The 18,597-nt window shown below is 44.6% G+C and overlaps 1 protein-coding gene across 6 annotated transcripts in view; it reads right to left on the bottom strand.

Moving 5' to 3' along the window:
* APP (amyloid beta precursor protein) overlaps positions 1-6,750 on the bottom strand; it is a 220,783-nt gene extending 214,033 nt beyond the window's left edge. For all 6 annotated transcript variants that reach the window (XM_080918641.1, XM_080918642.1, XM_080918643.1 and 3 more), the window contains exon 1: positions 6,553-6,750. In XM_080918641.1, coding sequence (XP_080774767.1) covers positions 6,553-6,612 — 60 coding nt within the window. In that variant the 5' untranslated portion in view covers positions 6,613-6,750. The remainder of the gene's footprint in view (positions 1-6,552) is intronic.
* Positions 6,751-18,597: the final 11,847 nt, after the last annotated feature.

The raw sequence follows: 18,597 nt of genomic DNA, 5'->3' as shown, positions 1-18,597 counted from the left end.
CAATTTATCTACTTGCTTTAAGGAGATTATATACTAAATAATTTTATCCTCCACCGTGATAAATAGTACTGTCCACATTTTTACAAAGGCACAGAGATGTAACCGTGGCCAGTATCTCCGGGTAGACAGCACTCTGAATGCATGCTCAAGCAAGCGCCTTGCCCTCAGTGGGCTTCTGGATTCATATTTGTTACAGTTTGAATCAAAAATATGACCCAAAGGCCAGTGGGTTAAAGGCTTAGTCTTCTGAGGGTCTCTGTCATTAATGAGGTAGGGATTGTTTGGATATTTGAGATGTTGGTTTCTTCTTCTGTTTGCTTCCAGGCAAGCTGCCAAACCAGGAACAGCTGGCCATAATATGCTCCTTCACAACAGTCCCATCATATGGGGCCATCTAATCATAGACTGAGACCTCCCAAACCGTGAACCAAGATAAACCTTTCTTCTTTTTAAGTTGGCTGTCTCAGGTATTGTGTCACAGCAACAGAAAGCAATGTGAAATGCTCGCCTTTTCTAGACATCCGAGAAACACTCAATGGTTCAAATTACTGGCCTAACAATATGCCTGACATCAAACTCATTATTACAAATGCTCACTCCGGTTCTTTCCACGAGAAGATGGGCTTTTTAAAAATTCTCTCTCCTTGGGGGCAGAGGGGCTTAGGAGCACTTCTGTTCTTCCACCGGGCCTGAATTCAGTTGATTCACAGCCATCTGTAAATTCTAGCTTCAAAGAGATCCAAGGTCTGTAATCTCCACAGGTAACTGTATTCCTGTGCACATAGCCACACACATGTACATAATTTAAAAATAATAATACCAACAATTTTTAACATAGTCTCTGATTTCTTGTGGCATGATATACTCTCGTTGCAGCTCAGTGTGTACTGAATGCCTCTTCAAAGTATAGCCACACAGAGAAACAGTGGCATGAGGCTGTCTTTCAGCTGCTCAGAAGGCTGAGGCAGGAGAATGACTTGAAGCAAAGAGTTTAAGGGGAGCTTCAGCAGCACATGGAGATGCTGTCCTAATTTGGATTCTGTTGCTGGGATAAAACTGTGGCCAAAGGGAACTTGGGGAGGAAAGAGTTTACTACAGTTTACATGTTACAGGCCATCAAGAACAGCCAAGGATATGAGCTCAAACAGGGACCCCGAGGCAGGAACTAAGGCAGTCCATGGAGAAGGGATGTTTGCTAGCTCACTGTCCTCAGGGTTTGCTCAGCCTGCTTTCTCAGACATCCAAGGTTTACCTGCTAGGCCAATCCACATTAATCATAAGCCAAAAAAGTGCCTAACCTCTACAGACTAATGTAATGGAGGCAATTCTCATTTGAGGGCTCCTCTTCCTGGGTGACACCATTTTTTGTCAAATTAAAAACAAACAAACAAACAAACAAAACAACTAACCAGAAGAGATCTTTATCTCAGAACCTAAAAAATTAGCCATATAAAATAAATTTAATAAAAACAGATCTTCTTTGCTGGTTACTGCAGCTAGGACTGAATGTATGCAAACCCAAGTTCTCTGTATCCTCTTTTATAATAACTAGCTATCCATTGATGGATGGTTTCCTTAAAACTGGTTGCCCACCCCCCAAAAAAATATCTCTAAAAAATTAGTACAGCAGTCATTCTAACCCAGCGTTGTTGGGAGCGTTCCTATCCCAAAGGTGGTACCAGTCAAACCAGCTAGGCAGAACAATCTGAAAAAAACAAAAATTCACCCGACATTGTTTTAATAATAAATGTCCGTCTCTCTCCAAAGCAACCCATGTTAAACTAAGGAAAAGCTATGTAACATCCCCTCTTCTGGAGTGCCTCCGTTGGCAAGCTGAGACCGAAATCTAATATGTGTCCTTGCTTATGCTTGCTACACATCCGGAGAGCACCCTCATTCCTTCACCTTAGCCTGCTCTTTCCCACCGGCTCAGGAGGGTAGGTCACGGGATGTAAGATGCAGAAGGTTCCAGTACTCACAGGCTCTTGCAGCAGACAGTATTAATTATCAGTCTGCACTCCATGGTTTGTAGCTAGGATCCCACTATGAAAAGGGAAAGATGTCACCGTTGCAAAAACCAACTAACTAACTAGAAAGAGAGAGAGAGAAAGCAGTTCGGGCTTGGGAGTTGAGCGTACTGGCTGCCAGCCAGGGCCGCACAAATGCAGGTGTGTGCTCTGTGAAGCAAGTTTCCTGCAAGGCCACAAGGTCATCTAGCCCGGGGAGCGGAATGTGACTGCAGTCCTGGCTACAGAGGTGACGTCGAGGGGATCCAGCATCTCTAAGGAGAGATGGGAAGCATGGAAAGGGAGACCTGAGCGTCGCTCTGCCCTTCTGTCTGCTTCTCTAGTGCCACCAGCCTCCGTGCCGTTACTTGGCTCCTTTGGCTTCAGAACAGCTTGATGAGTCCTGAATGTGGTTCAGATTGGTCCATCTGTAACTGCCCTCAAAAACCACAGTTTCTATTTTAAAACTGCCCAGAGATGGTGTTTTGTTTTTTTCTTTCCTTAATGCCTATGTCCAGGCCTTGCTCCCAGGGATTCCTTTCTGATGTACTGGGTGGAGCTCTGGCAACACTCGTGAACTTTTTTGCTTATTGGTATGTTTTTAATCTCCATGATTCCTCGGGATGGGGATGTAGTTCAGCAGCAGAGCATTTGCCTATCACGCTTAAGTATCCATATGAAATCCCAGCACCACATATACAGAGACAGACAGACAGACAGACAGACAGACAGACAGACAGACAGACAAGCAGGCAGTGATCCTGACGAGAACTCCTGCTTAAACGTTCTTTTCTTTATGGAAGCACTCTTAAAAATTGCTTCTCTCCCCGCTCCCAGTAGTTGCATGGTGAAGCTCCTTTTGATCGTTTATTCCGCTGGTTGCTTTTAGCCTTGGCCTCCTTCTTCCAATTCTTCACCCAGCTGCAGTCTGGCCTACACCTGCCATGGCTTCTGTTTATTTCCTGTCTTCCCAGGATGAATGGGAGCTCAGGGAAGAAAGAGACGGCTTGGGTTTACATAAAGATAATCGGAGCCGAGAGACAGGATCTGGCCTAAAAAGAAACCAGTAAAATCCCCCCTAATGAATGGATGAGGAAATGAATCAAATCGAACACCACACTTGTGTTCTCCTTCATTATGCAAAACCTTATCTGTGCCTGGCTCTAAAGCCAGCCTAGGACACAGATAAGACAAAGGCGGCATGTAAACCCTGTGTTTGTGTGTGAGCAAACAGAATTCCTGCAAATCCTTAACCTTCATTCCCCAGACCTGGGACACAAACCTGGTTGGAAACTTAAAGCCAGGAAATGTCCCAGGATGATCTAATCCTCTTGCCTCTTTACTTTTTTAATTATAGGTCTTTATCTCAGTACTGTGTCCTTTTTCTTCTTTGCCTAATCCATGCTTTCTTTCATTTTTTTTTGCACATAACACTCCGACTTTATAATCACGTGCATGTTTTATTCACCCTGCGTACTTCTGTACCCAGTGTGAAGGTTAGCAGTAAAATATGGGCAGTGGAGTAAACATTACATTCTGGAAGCTTGATATTTAAAGTAAATTGTGTGCAGGTCCATCTTGGCATAAACCGCAGACATTATAAAAGAAATGTATTCATCAAAAGATGCCCTGTAAATCCCAAGACAACAATAATGTATATGCAAAAATAATGTATATTACTTTATTAAGCACCCTTTTCTTCACTTCTATATGTAGTGTCGGGTGACTGACAATCTTCTTCAACACACAGATAGAGAAAACTGGTGTGTCAGAAACAGTAAACTAGAAACCTTAACCATAAAAGGGACTTCAGCTTCCTTCAAACCAGTAGCCCATGGATCCCCTCCCCTTTTTTTTTTTCTGCTACTTATTTTAAATCTGCATTTTCCAAATTTACTTTTGTGATCCTGTATAACCTTTTCATTTCCTCGGTTCCGTCTTTTAATTGCTTGCAGTCCTACGAGTGTGATGAGGGATGCTGTGGCACCGGATGACAAGAAAGAACCATTTATAGCCTGCCAGTATCATGGCTTCCCACTGACAAGCAGTACCGGGTGACTCCTGATGGATCCCCATCAAGAAATTCTCGGCGCTTCCACCGTCAAGGGCAGTGCTACTTGCTACTTGAGAGCAGGCTCAGGAGGTTTCCAAACCCAGGCAAGTTGATAGTTACCAGTTCTATACAAGCAAACAAGATCAGTCCATCGGGTTTGCTAAATGCAGGCCTCTCTCAGTTCAACAGACCCGGGGTTGGGGGGGGAGGGGCTAACCAGGTAATGCCTACTCGCTGGAAGATGAGGCCCCAGCATCATTACCCTCATTCACATGGATTCTTTTGCAGAGCCACCTGCAGCAGACGGATTTACAAAAGGCAGCCAACTCACAATTCCGCGGCTTCAGTGGACACAAAGTTGCAAAGTCTGTCAAGCCTCATTAGGGTGAATTGCCTATCCTTCCAGTGACCCACCAAAGGCACGAATGTAGTGCTCACATCTACCCTTTAAAGGCGACGCCAAACGCAGAATAATCTCCAAATGTTTAGCAGAAAAAAAATCACACAAGCCAAAACACAAATCCAGTTCATCTTGGCCTACACCCTGACTCTTTTTATACAAGCTTAAAAAAAAAATGCTCAAGAAAAGTAAATATTTGAGTTTTGACATGAACTCCAAAATTTAAATCTATTCCTTTAATTACTTAGTAGTGTTTTTGTACAGTAAGACAATTTGAAAAAACCGAATGATTACTCAATTAAAAATCTTAGGTCATCAGAGAACTCAGAATTTCCTTGATTAATTAGCTTTGAAAAAAAACGGAACACAAATTCTGAAGACTCTTAAAAGACCTGTTTTAACCAGTCTGTGGTGATTTATAGATTCTGAAGCCACTTGTGGGTTAAAAAAAAAATCAGAGGGGGTAAAGTTCAATGACCTTGTAAATTAAGAACCCAAAATAAATAAATAAATAAAGATCCATACTAGTGTGATAGCTGGGCAGTCCCCCACTGAAATTACAGGAAAACACTCGCCCGGAAATTGCTTTTTGGGAAAATTACTATGAGGTAGTGGGGAAGGAGGGGGATCGTGGGGAAGAGATATTTGCAAATGCTTGGAGGGTGAAAGGGGTTCAAACGCAGAGAAATAAAACCAGCTGCCACGCAAACAACTTCCAGGCATCTCTGGATAAAACGGAAAACAAGCCTTTTGCTGAAGGCTGCAGAGTTGGATGAATGGAGAAGACTTGTTATACACCTAGTGGTGGGTGGATTTCATAGGCTGCAGCCTCCACACAGCTTTTCTTTGCTGCACTGCAGAGGCGCCATCTTCTCCGTCTTAATCTTCACCCTATTCAATCCTTTTATCTGCACCCCCCTTTTAAAAGGACCCCGAGGACCCTCCCCAACATCCCGCGCCCCCCAGGGTGACTAAGCTAGAGTTCCCAGAACTGCCCCTGAGGAGGCCGCACCTTAATCAGACAAACGCCTCCTTTGATGAACTGGAGCCCCAGCCTCCCCACCACCGGGCACTGCCCTTTCCAGACGCACGCCTCCCTCTGGGCTCTCCCCCTGTCTCTCTCTAGGAGGACTTTGCAGTCCCGCACGGGATTGGCAATAGGTGGTGGCGGTGCGGGGGTGGGAGATCGTGGGGCCCCAGCAGCACCTCCAGGTCCTCCGGGGCAGACGCGCTGCGCGGGGAAAGGAGCTGCGGTGGCGCACCAACTACCAAGGCTCCGCCACCGCGCCCTGGACGGCGAGGGCGGGGTGTCGCGGCTTTTGTTCCAGGGGACCTTCTTAGACTCAGGGAGAAACTGGAGGTGCATCGGGGAGTCCGGGGCGTCCAGGTTGAGGGACCGTGCCGGGTGGCCTCGCTCTCCGATCCCTCCCATCACTTGGAACTTACACAAAAGGGAGACACGGAAATGCACAAAGTTTGCAAAAGGAAGGCGGTGCGCGACCCCGCGCCGACTCCGGAGAGGGTCGCTGCGCCGGCAGCCGCCGCCCGCGGCCGCCAGGAGCAAAGCCCTGCTTCCCAGTCAAGACAGGCGGGGGTGGGAAGGGAGGATGAGCCAGGCGCTCCCCAGCATCCAGAGCTGCCCCAATTCCAGCCCAGGACCCCAAGGAAGGGGAAAGGCGGCGATTTCCTCGCAGGGCACTGAATCCTGAGACGCTGCGCTTTCGGTTTTCCACGCATATCCTCCCCTTCCCCCCTCGAACTGGGTGTCTCTCGCATCCCAGAGACCGGCTCTCAAGGCAGGGAGGAGTCAGGGTCTGCGTTCAGGATCGTCCCCTCGTCCTCCAGCTCCCGGCTGGCACGGATATGGGGAGCCCAGCTCCTCACCCGCTCCCTCTTCATCGGTCCGGGCAGCGCGTCCCCGGGCAGGGTTGGGCCAGAGACGCCGAAGCGCAGGGCGCCCGCAGGCGGGGGCGGCGAGGAGCCATACACCCGAGACAGTCTCCCGCGTCTCAAGATTCAATCTCCTTGCTGGGGAGGATCGCGTCCTCCCGGCTCCCGCCTCCCCCGTCTCGTCCCCAAGGCGCGGCACCCACCTCCAGAGCCCGAACCGTCCAGGCGGCCAGCAGGAGCAGCGCCAAGCTGGGCAGCATCATGATCCTGCGTGGGCCCCCGAGTGCTCAGTGTGCGAGTGGAAGGTCCGCCGCGCCCTGGCTGTGTCCGCGTCGTCGTCGCCGCTGCCGCCGTCTCCGGTGGCCCCCGCGCTCGCTCTGCTCCGGGTGCTCTCGCCTCCCGCCGCCGAGGAAACTGACAGAGCTGGAGCGAGGCGGCGGGGCTTGCGGCGGGGAGAGTCAGCTGATCCCGCCCACCCCGCTCGCCACCCGAGAGAGACCCCTAGCGGAGTCCGGGGGAGCTGCGCCCGAGCGCAACGGGAGGCGACCGGGAGCCCACAGGTGCGGCTTCTGGGGCACCAGCTAAGGGACCCGAGATCCCCTCTGGGGTCCTGGAACCAAGGGAGGAACGATCTGGGTCAGGGAGAGGGGCCCGCAGTCGGGGGAAGGTGAACCCTAGGATGTCAAGGTTCCAGGGAAATCGGGAGCGCTCTCAGCTCGTCCCCGCGAGCTTGAGTCACCCGACCCCGCAGGCCTCTCCTGACTGTGGTTGAGGAGCTGCTGCTGGGATGCACGCATTTTTATCTGCAGTTCGTTTTCTCTGTTAGGAGAGGTGGAGCAAAAAAAAAAAAAAAAAAAAAAAAACCAAGATTGGGGGGAGTAGGAGGGCAGCCACCACCTCACTGCAACCTGGAATTTTTGTCGTTAGAAAATGTCCTTAGAATGCACCAGAGAAGGGCCCAGTATGCAGAATGACCCATTTTTCTCTGTTTGGAGTTGGGGATGGGAGGTGGGATTTGGTTGTGTTTAGTTTTTTTTTTTAATGTTATTGCATGTTTGCTTGATTTGGGTAATTTCAGAGGAGACCAGCATCTGGGATAAAAGGAGGGAGGCGGGAAGGTAAAATCTAAGATGGAGAAGAGATCAAAGTTAAGTCAGAAACGATATTTTATTTGATGGTTCTTCTTCCACTTCCGTGACCGAGGACTTCTTCCTGGAACTCTGCTCTCATTCTTCTTCGGATCTGCTCTAAACCAGATAGACGAACCTCCGTAAAGCCATTTTTTCCTAGATTAAACACCAACTTCCCCAGTGTTAGAATTGCTTAGAACCATCCAGTTATGCCCCCCCCCCATACACCACCACCACCCTCCCGATGTAATGTGGCTTCAGACTCCAAGCTTTTGGCCCTCCCTAGACTTGTAGAAGGAAACAGGGGATAATGCCAGATACATTTCTGGCTTCTAAGGCCACAACCTTTTCCTTCACCAGAAGTGTTTATTGGTTATTTTTATTTATTTATTTATTTTAACAACTTGATGTGAGCTCTGGTCATCTGGGAAGGGGAAACCTAAACTGAGAAAAATACGTCCATTAAATTGACATGCTGGCAAATCTTGGCAGGGGGCAGCATATTCTTGATTATTAACTGATGTGAAAGACCAGCCCTGCGCCCTGGTCCTGGCTTCTGGAAGGAAGCAGGTCTAGGAGGGACAGACCAGTAGGAAGCTTCTGCCATGTCCACTGCCTCAGTTCCTGCTTCAGGTTCCTGCCTTGAGTTCTTGCCTCTGACTTCCCTTCACAATAGACTGTCATCAGAATGTGTGAGGTCAACAAATCCTGTTCTCCGGTTGCTTTGGGTCATGATTTTCTTAGTATAACTCTGCAATAGAAAGCAAGAAAGGAGGCCTGCTCTTTCCCAGAGTGAGGAATCCCTGCGAATGTGGTGGAAGGACTTGTCTTCACCCCTTCCTGTCGTAGAAGTCCACCCTGATCTACAGCTTGCCCACGGACCATCTGTCCAACTCTACAAACACCTTTTAGTGTCTGTCCTTCATGTCCATCCTTTGACTGTCTCTCAACAAATAACAATAAATTTTGCTACGTCATATTTGCTTTATTATGCATGGCACCCACCTACTACAAAAAGCCGAGGGATGGATAGGGAGGTAGCTCAGTCAATAAAGTACTTATTGTCCAAGCACGAGGACCCGAGTACCATCCCTGGAAGCCACGCTAGCCCCCTGCTTAGGAGGTGGAGAGAGCTTCGGTATGTGAAGAGTCCTCTTGGGTAAGCAAAGCCAGGAAGGAGATCCTGCCTCAGAAAAGGAGATAGCATCAGCATCTGAAGAACATCATCTAAGGTTAACTTTCAGCATGCATGCACACACCTACACACACAGAGGCACATACATGCACACATACACTGATAGATATACATATAAAAGACACTTACAGACACACACATATACAGACATACACATATGTGCATTTACAAACATGCATGCACTTACACACACACACACACACACACACAAACCCAAGGAAGTCATTACTACTATCCCCCATTTAGAGGTCAGGAAAACAGACTGAGACTACAGCTTAACCATGACACCTCACCTCTCACCAGCCATTTCCTGATGTCTGAAAGTTGGGAAAGGGAAGCTAGAGAAGGGACACATCGGGACATGAAGGTGACACAAGAGTAGACCCCACAAGAAAAAAAAATCTAAAAGAGCAGCAAGACAGCAGAAATCAAACATCACACTCCTTCCCAAATACACTTATCAGATCTCCTGTCTGTACGAACAGGAAGGAGGCTGAACACCTAGGAGACGGGGAGAGAACGGCTCCATCTCGAGAGTTCTTACAGGAAAATGAAAGCTTGGGGCCTTTTGTCCAAAATTAAATGTTTTTAAGACAGTGGGAGTGAGACAGCAATTGAGCTCTTCTGAATACAGATCACGGTGAGCAGGCCCATGTGTGCCAGGGAGAGAGACAGGAATTTTTTTTTTTTTTTTTTTTTTTTTTTTTTTTTTTTTTTTTTTTTTTTTTTTGAGCAGGCACTTTGAAAAATGACAACACATAGACGCAGAAATCCTCAGCGGTAGCCGTCTCCTTCACGAGGCTGACGTTCACTCCACTCACGTTCTCACAATCGTGGTCAAGACATGCTCAAAGGAAATGGTCAGCTCGGAATTGTGCCTGAAAGAGCTTCCCTGTTTTCTATTTCAAATTTCCTCAACGTTTGTCTTTCTTTTATTTCTTTTCTTTCTTTCTTCTCTCTCTCTCTCTGCATGTGTGTGTCTGTCTCTCTGTCTCTCTGTGTGTCTTTGTCTCTGACTCTGTCTCCATTTCTGCTTTTGTCTCTCTCTGTCTCTTTGTGTGTGCTTGTGTGTGTATGTCTCCACAAGTGTGAGTGTGCTCAATAAGGTCAGAAGAGGGAGTCATATCCCAAGAATTAGGATTACCGGCTGTTGTGAGCTGTCTGACCTGGGTTTTAGGAAGCCTTTAGGTCTTCTCCAAGAGCAGGAAGTACTCTTAGCCAATTAGGGAGGGTGTGTAGTGTGTATGAGAGAGTACATACAAGCATAGGCCGCAGCTCATCTTTGGAGATCACTTTAGCAGTCTGGTCTCTCCTTTCCCCTTGTTAAGGCGGGTCTCTATTGTTATTTCTGCCCTGTCCCTGACCTCTAGGCTACCAGGCTGAATTTGATAATCTGTCTCCATTCTCAGCAGATGTGTGCCCCTGCATCTGCTTTCTTACCTGTGTGGGTTCTGGATTGCTCACATTGTCAGACTTTTACCCGACAACCAATCCCTCCGACCTGATCCCCTACAATCGCTCCTGCACCCAGAGATTCTGGTGGCTTTCTATACCTTACAACCTCCTCTGCTCTACTGTAGCATCACTTCCTATCCTGAGTGGTGTATCTTCCCAAGCCTGTGCCCAGGAAGCACAGCAACATCCCTAGTTAGAATCCTTGCGGTGGTACATGCCTTTAAATCCAACGGAGGCAGAGGGAGGCCAGGCCTGGCCAGACAGCTGTACAGTGAGACCCTGTCACAAACAATCTTCAGGGAAGAGAGCAGCCAGATGTTTATAGAAATCCTTCTGGCAACCAGGACTTAATAAGACCACTGTGAGACACTCAGCAGCCATCCATACAGGCCAATCTATCCTTGGATAATTAGCTCTAATGCATCTGGTTACTAGAAAGTTCTCCTCACTACTTACAGATCCCTCATATATTTCTTCCCTTGTAAGAAGGCAGAACAATCATTTCTACACTGTATATCTCGAAAAGACATCTGGCTATTCCTACCTCCAGAGTCCTCTTATCACAAGCTAAGTCCCATAAATGGCAGAATGTCTTTTCCCCCCCATACCCTAAGTTCTGCTTTGTTGTGTCTGTAACTGAAGGTCCATGACCTTGTTATTATCTACATTGCACAGTGGACTCAGGATGGTCACACTTGCTAGCAAATCTTCTAGCTTAATGCATAGCGCTGTTAAAGAAAACCCTTCTCACATCTAGGCAGTCGCCCATGCCCCATAAACACCATCAAGAGTAGTGATGCCAGAAGATGGGACCATAATTTTTTAAGACCACCATGACAAAATACCTCGAACTAGGGGTTAGGAACTGGGGCTTGTGGCTAGTCTCTCCGCAGCCCTGGAAATCTGTTCCCGGAAATGCAAAGCAAAACAAAACCCACAACAAAACTCAGTGATGTAACTAAGACACACTTTCTCCCAGTGCTGGAAGCTAGAAGTCCCAGGTCAGGGTGTTATCAGAGCTAATGTCTGTAGTGGTAAATATTAAATAAGTGACGAAAGTTCCATGTCACCTCTCCACGCCACCCCCTGCTACTCTCTGTCTCTAGTGGCAGCCGCCCTCCTGCCACTCTCAGTAGCAACCTCTCAGCCCCTGGAAGTCTCTCTGCTGTGGACCCTGCTTACCTTCCCAGCAACCTGCCCTGTGGTTATTGTTACAATTCCCACTAGCCTGACAAAATCAAAATTCTAGAGGCTTGGCTTGTAATTAATTCATCAATCAGATTTATACCAATAAATTCCCACTTCACAAAACATCCACACAATAAACTTAAAACCACTTGATATTGGTATAAACTGCCCACCTAGATAACACAAATTGACCTGTGATAATCCATCCCTTGTAAGATATTCATAGCTACCCATGGCTATTTAAGAGCACATGGACATCTTCCATCTTCGTGGCTGCTTCTTCTTCTTCTTCTTCTTCTTCTTCTTCTTCTTCTTCTTCTTCTTCTTCTTCTTCTTCTTCTTCTTCTTCTTCTTCTTCTTCTTCTTCTTCTTCTTCTTCTTCTTCCTCTTCCTCTTCCTCCTCCTCCTCCTCCTCCCCCTCCTCCTCCTTCTTTTATCTCTCTGACCTCCCCTACTTTTTCACTGTCCAATCATAGGCCTTGCCTTATCTTATGCCTGCTCTCACCTGCATATAGACATCAACAAATGTTTACCAAGATACCTGCCTCCAGCCTGCTGTCTGTCTTTTTTCCTGTGTGTGTACTGATGTTTAATGTCCCTCTTGTAAAGGCTACTAGCATTGAACTAAAGCCCACCCTTTGACTTCACTAAATAATTACCCTTTTTAGTGCTCTGTGTCTAAACACAGATGCATTTTGAGGTTTGGGGGTGATTAGAATTTTGAAATAGGAATTTTGGAGTGGGAGATATCTCAGGGACACATTCAGATCAGCTAAGACATAGTGTACAATCTTCCCACTAACCTCCACATTTATCACCAAAGAGCAGCATTTCTTCTGTCATTTTCAGGTAGAAGGTCACTTTGGTGAACAGCAAAGATGGAAGGGCAAAGACCTTCTTTCTCTCTGTTTTCCATCAAGCCAACATTCTGCCTCCCACACGGCTGGCTTGCCTTGCCTTCCCCATGAGTATCAGCCTCTGAGAAAAAGTAAAAGGGCCCCTGACATTTTCCCTTGGGAAAAGTTTTGACAGCTTAATTTTGTATTGCCAAGACAGTGCTGATGTAATGAAATATCAGTAGCTTGAAAGATGAGAAATATATTTTCTTTTACTTTTGAGAGAGTCTAAGATCGAGATGAAAGCAGAGTCAGATTCCTCTGAGGGCTGTGTCCATTGTTTGTTGAACATCCTTAGCTGTGTCTTCCTGTGGTCCTTCCATGAAAGGCTTAAGGATTGAACTGTTCTGTCTTTAGGATCACATTTCTTCTTAGGATGCCATCAAGTTGGATTAGGACCCACCCTCATTATCTCTTTTATTAAATTACTTCTTGCAATGAGATAAATCAAAATTTAATGGGAAACATGTATAAAAATATCCTACTGAAACTCATTCATTTGTGTGCTATTAAAAACAAAAACTTTTTAAAAGGTACCTATTCTAAGACCTAACTTCAAATATAATCCAGTTTTGAGGTAGTGGGCATTAGGGCATCAAAGTTTTAATTTGAGGAAGTACAATTATGAAATCTTTAAAATTATTTTTACTTTCCTTGCTTATTTGTTTGTTTTGAGACAACGTCTCACTATGTAGTCTTGGCTGGCCTAGAACTCACAAGTTAGAACAAGCTAGCCTAGAGCTCCTCCTGTGTCTGCCTTCCAAGTAGTAATATTAAGGGAGTGCACCTTGATTCTCATATTTTTTCTCATAAACCCCAGCTCAATTCATTCTCTCTCTCTCTCTCTCTCCCTCCCTCCCTCCCTCCCTCCCTCCCTCCCTCCCTCCCTCCCTCCCTCTCTCTCTCTCTCTCTCTCTCTCTCTCTCTCTCTCTCTCTCTCTCTCTCTCACACACACACACACACACACACACACAAAGTCATTCTCATATCCAGTCTCACTCATTCCATTTCATCCATGTCTTCTTGAGATCAGAGGACTTCCTGGATAGCTTTGACTCTTTCTTTCTTCCTTTTTTCTTTTTCCCTTTCTTTCCTTCTTTCTCTCTCTTTCTCTCTTCCCCTATTTCTCGCTACCACCCTCTTCCTTCCTCATCCTCTCATTTTTCTTTTAGAAATTCTTTTTTGAAACAAGGTTTATCCTCCTGCCTCAGCACTCTTGTACACAGAGATTACAGGAATTTGTCTCTGTGCCCCATTCGGGTTGTTGCTTTGCCTGACTCTTTGCTGACTATTTAGCTCATGTGGTCACTGTAGAACTCCAAGAGTATTGATAGGTTTTATAGAGGTGCTGCCGATGTGGTCTTAGTTGGGCATTGTCTATGATGGTAGGAGTTTGCCATGCAGCTTAGAAACTGCCTAGAACCACACACCAATTTCTCTTTGGATAAGAACTCCATCCCAAGTTCCATCCCTGGTCATTTCTTTGGACCTTCTCTCAAAGGGCAATGTGCTATTAATGTCTTTACATTGACTGTTGCCTCCAATATCTGCAGAAGTCTCAACTATGAAAGCCAGTCAAGATTTTCAAGACAAAAATCTATTCACCTCTCTGATATAAACAGCTTTTGTATAGTGTTTTTCTTCCAGATTCTTCTCTTTCAAATGGGAAGTTATGAATAATTGGCACTAAATGTGTCTACATTTAAATATTCTTATCTAGCACACCTTTGTATGTACAAGGGAATCAACATTTTACTTATCTTTCTCTTATTTCTTCATTTATAGGTCTTTATTGTTGTACTTATGAGTCATTCATTCATTTTTTTTTCATTTATTTTCAAATAGCATAATATTCTACCACCATCATACACAGACTTCAGGTCAGATAAACCGTACATTATAAATATGCTTAGTTTTTCATTATTTAATTCATGGCACAACAAAATCAAATGTTTAGCCAGATATAACTGTTGGTGGGTAGCTTAAATAACTTGCTTGAGAAATGATGTTACATTTGGTGTTGTCAGAGGACTGATATGGAAGAACACGCCTGTGTTTTGTGGGATAAAAGCAACACAGGAAGAAAAAGAAATACTCTATTTAGAAATCAGTTAAGTAGCAGGAAAAAGTAAGCAGGCTGTGTGGGCATGCCTGGTGTTTGCTTCCTTAGAGAGCTCTGAAGAGTTGGGCAGTGATACTTTGAGAAAGCCTGACCAGTACTTATTAGCTTTAGAAAGAGCAATGGAACTTACTAGAGCCTTCGTTTCTGGAAAATACCTTCCTTGAAATGGTGTGGTGATAGCAGAGCTTCATTTACCACAGACACCAGTGCATTTATTGGAAACTCAGCAGCTCTTGCTGACTTTGTGTTCACTTTGCCAGAGGCTACCAGTTAGTACAGCAAATACTAGCTCTATGTTCCATAGGTGGACTCCTAAGTAATTTTTTGATAATAAAACTCTCAAATTAGTAATTAAACTATCTTTTTTTAAAAATGTAGTTAAGAGGCCACTCAATTTATCATTAATCTATTCTCAGTTATATTCCAGCATACCCTTGAGTCAGAGAGAAAGGAATAGAATTGTAGTTGGTATGGTAAGAATTAAGCAAAACCCTGTCCCTTCCCAAAGACATGTGTCCTGTATGTAAAAGATATGCATCCCGTTTTCAGATGGCACCATGCTTGGGAAAGCTTTCTGCCTTGGATACTGAAAGGATTAAAATGGGCTTGAACTATAGAATGAAGAACATGTGGTTAGAGGAAGCCCCACCCAGAGTCAGCTGCAGAGAGTCACGGGTCTCGCTAGGAATTGCTGGCATCTGGAACCATTGCAATCACTCAACACTGACAAATATTGAAGCTAAGGGAATGGTAAATTCCAAAGATAGCCAGACCTCTGTATAAATTACATTCAAGATTTAATCACTGGGTTCTCTTCAATGGCAGAGAAATGACAGAGACTTTGACAAGTAACTGAACAACAGTGTTTCCTACCCCTGAGGTGGACAGGATTTAGGTATGAAGGAATATATCATATATGTAAACAGCACCCTGGATAGCAAAACAAACATATAAACAAAAGCATCAGATTCATATTCATTAAGTAAACTACTTTGTCCCCAAGCAAACAGACCACTCCAGCTGTCAATCAACAATTCCTGTCCCATGTGTGATTTATTCCAGTTAAAGTAAATGCAGTTATGAAAACTGAAAGTTGAAATATCAATTTAAATATCAATTGTAGCTTTTAATACTTCACACTGTGGGTAGTGGGTAGGATTAAAAAGAGAGAAAGAAGGGGGGTGGATTTGGGTAGGAGTGAAAGTAGTGAGAATTTGGGAGGATTGGGGGACAGGAAGTTTAATGAAAATATCCAGCATGAAAAAAAGTCTACTTTGATAAAAGAAAAAAAAAAAAAAAAGAATGTCTAAATTCAAAACTAAACTCATATTCACGCCTCTTAAAAACCATGTGTTTATATGAGAAAAATATGTGGGAAGAGAAAAGAGGCCATAAAAATGCATTAGTAATTATCATGGGGTGTAAAGAGTTTGTGTCTCTGTATGTGGATTAGCAGGAAGGAAGTGGGAGTTCCAAGCCTAGAGCCCTGGGAAGAGCAAAGCAGAGTGTTAGGGGGAGGGGCAGGCTGAACTCGTCAAGAAGGTTAAAGCAACAGAGGGCACAGAAGCGGTAGCTAAAGGAAGGCTAGTGTTAGAAGGTGGGAAGGAACTGCGAGTACAGGGGAGGGCAACTCTATATAATCAGGACATATTGTATAAAAAAATCGACTTTCAAGGAAAGTAAATTAAACGGAAAACAATTTCTAATAGGATTTCCAAGGAAAGTGAACAGTAGACGAACAATGAAGATGCAGCCATAGTCACTGCCCCTCATAACTTCTGTTCCCCAACACTGGACTGAAAGCTATTTAGAAGCCAGCAATACAGCATCACAAGTACACAGCAATGTGTCGTGTTCACTCCAGTAGGCACTTGGAAACTTAACTAGCATTCTGGAAGTGAGTCATAAATGTTTCTGTGTCAGAGCACTAAAGAGACAGAGTCAACAGAATACATGCATATGTGTGTGTGTGCACATGAGCGCGCATATGTGCGTACACACATACCCTCTTGAACATATATATGAATTTGTTATTGTGCCCTTAAATGATACAATTCCAGAAATTCCACAGACAGCCTTCTGAAGACTGGAGAAACTGTATAACTAGTGTAGAATCCTGAGTCTCTAGGCCTGAGACTAACAGGAACTGACTAAGCCTCAGAGTCCTAAGACTTAAGAAACTGAAGAAACTGGAGCTCTGATGTCCAGGGACAGGAGGAAGTAAATGCTTCAGTGTTGAGGTTTAGTCTTTGTTATATATTGTAGTGCTAAATACTGACCTCCAGGGCTTAGTCCCAGGGATGAGAGAATCTGCAGATAAATCCAAGTGTTGCTCTGTAACCGTGCCCACAAAATTATCCCCTAGAGGCAGGGGTGGGGTGGGCATGTTAGGAAGTAGGCAGTTAGGATGGGGTGGGATGGGCGTGGTTTGGCTCCCAGACTTGGAGTGGGAGGTAAGGAGAAGGTAGAGAGAGGGGGAGGCTGCTATAGAGTAGGTGAACCCTGAGACATATGACCATGAGGCTTGGCCAGTTGGAGTTAAGAGCTGCCCAGATAGAAGATTTCAAGTCATAACTGGGGGATTATTAATGGGGAAGTAGATCCTAATAGTTAGAGGGTTGATACTTGCACAGCTCTCGTGCTGACTAAGGCTTATTATAATTATAAAAGTTTCCTGTCATTTTTTCTGGGAACTGAATAATCGAAGGTGGAATAGACCCCCGCCCCCCATCATGGAGATTAATTATCTAATACAACACTGGAGCCCAAGAAGAGAGTGCAGGGCTGTACCTCTTGAAACATTTCCACTTTAGTATTTCAAACACATCCACCTTTATTGCTGAGGGAGGGCATTATTCACTTGACCTATAATGGTAAATGCCAATGTGAATTTCTTCCAGAAACAGTCTTCCAGGCAAACCCCAAAACAATGTTTTACCTGCTCTCTGAGTATCTCCCTACCAAGTCAGGTGAATACGTTCATGGACAATCATCTTTTGCAAAAGGACAGGTGTAGAGCAAACTCAGTTACATTTCTGCATCAAGGTTATTTTCTGATGTACAAATTCGTCAGAGGAAAATGTGCTGAATTTATTTAGAAAGTAGTCTTACAAGTATATCACATACGTTGGACATATTTTTCCTAGATTCTTCCATTATCCCCTTTCTCCCCAATCCCTATCATGAAGTCTTTCTGTCCTCTAGAAAGTGTTTATTAATATTTCCATATCATATCTTCATACATGGTCTAAATAATATTTCCCAGCACAATTTCCAAATTGTGTACAATGGAACTCAATATACCAACAATTCTCATAGGCAGTCAATGCACACTAGAAGTGTTCTGTAACCAAATGTTTCAAAAATAATTAAAGAAATTAACCTAACATCTTGATTTTTAGGATGCCCACAGTCTGTCAAAATGCTAAGATGCACTTTGAACTTTAAGGAACATAGTTGTAGCTGAAGCTCCTCTTGCCTTGAGGTTGCTGCTTTTGTTTGTTATACCAGTTCCTGGGATTAGGTAACTGTGGTCCAAAGGCATTCTAATTAGACTCTTGGTTTTATTTATTGCAGGAATGAATGTTTTTAGGCACAGTTTGTCTACACAGGTTCATTCATTTAAATGGTGTTTCAATGCATGACTCTGAAAATGAATTGATGAAAGAAATTGTAGAAATATTAGGTAGACAGATATTTTAAAGCCATAAAAACTGTTCCAAAAGTTTAACGTCAGAGTAAAAATGTGTGCTCTGTAGAAGACGCAAACTTAGAGTCTTCTGAATATTTATTATGTCAGCATTCAAGTGTATGACCAGCTTCTTAATTTGGGGAGTGATATGGGACAGAATCCAAGCCAAAAGATTGCTTCTTTTAAAAATTTAATCCAAGAAAAGGAAGAAAATATTGCTAAGTTAAGAAAGAAAAGGCTCAGTACAAGACTTGGATCCACAGCGTTGCCTCTGACTATCTAAGGTGAAGCCCTCAAGGAGTAGCCATGGCCCTTGGGAAGACTGCTGAAGAGATGAAGGGAAAAGGGTAGAAGGAGACCACCGGGGGATTTATTATGAAGAGGCGCTTTTACCAAAAGTTCTCATGAAGTGCACATGGAGACCAAGAGTGTAATTTTCCCCATGAGTCATTATTGAAATCTTCATTCACCACTAACAGTGTTACGGAGCTCTGTCAACCCTCACTACTGTACCAGAAGAAAAGAGATGAGGAAATGATTCAGGGAGTGAAGCCTGGGAAAGCAAGACTT

Source organism: Micromys minutus (assembly GCF_963924665.1).
Source record: "Micromys minutus genome assembly, chromosome: 7".
Lineage (NCBI taxonomy): Eukaryota > Metazoa > Chordata > Mammalia > Rodentia > Muridae > Micromys > Micromys minutus.
This window is presented reverse-complemented; position numbering and strand designations above follow the sequence as displayed.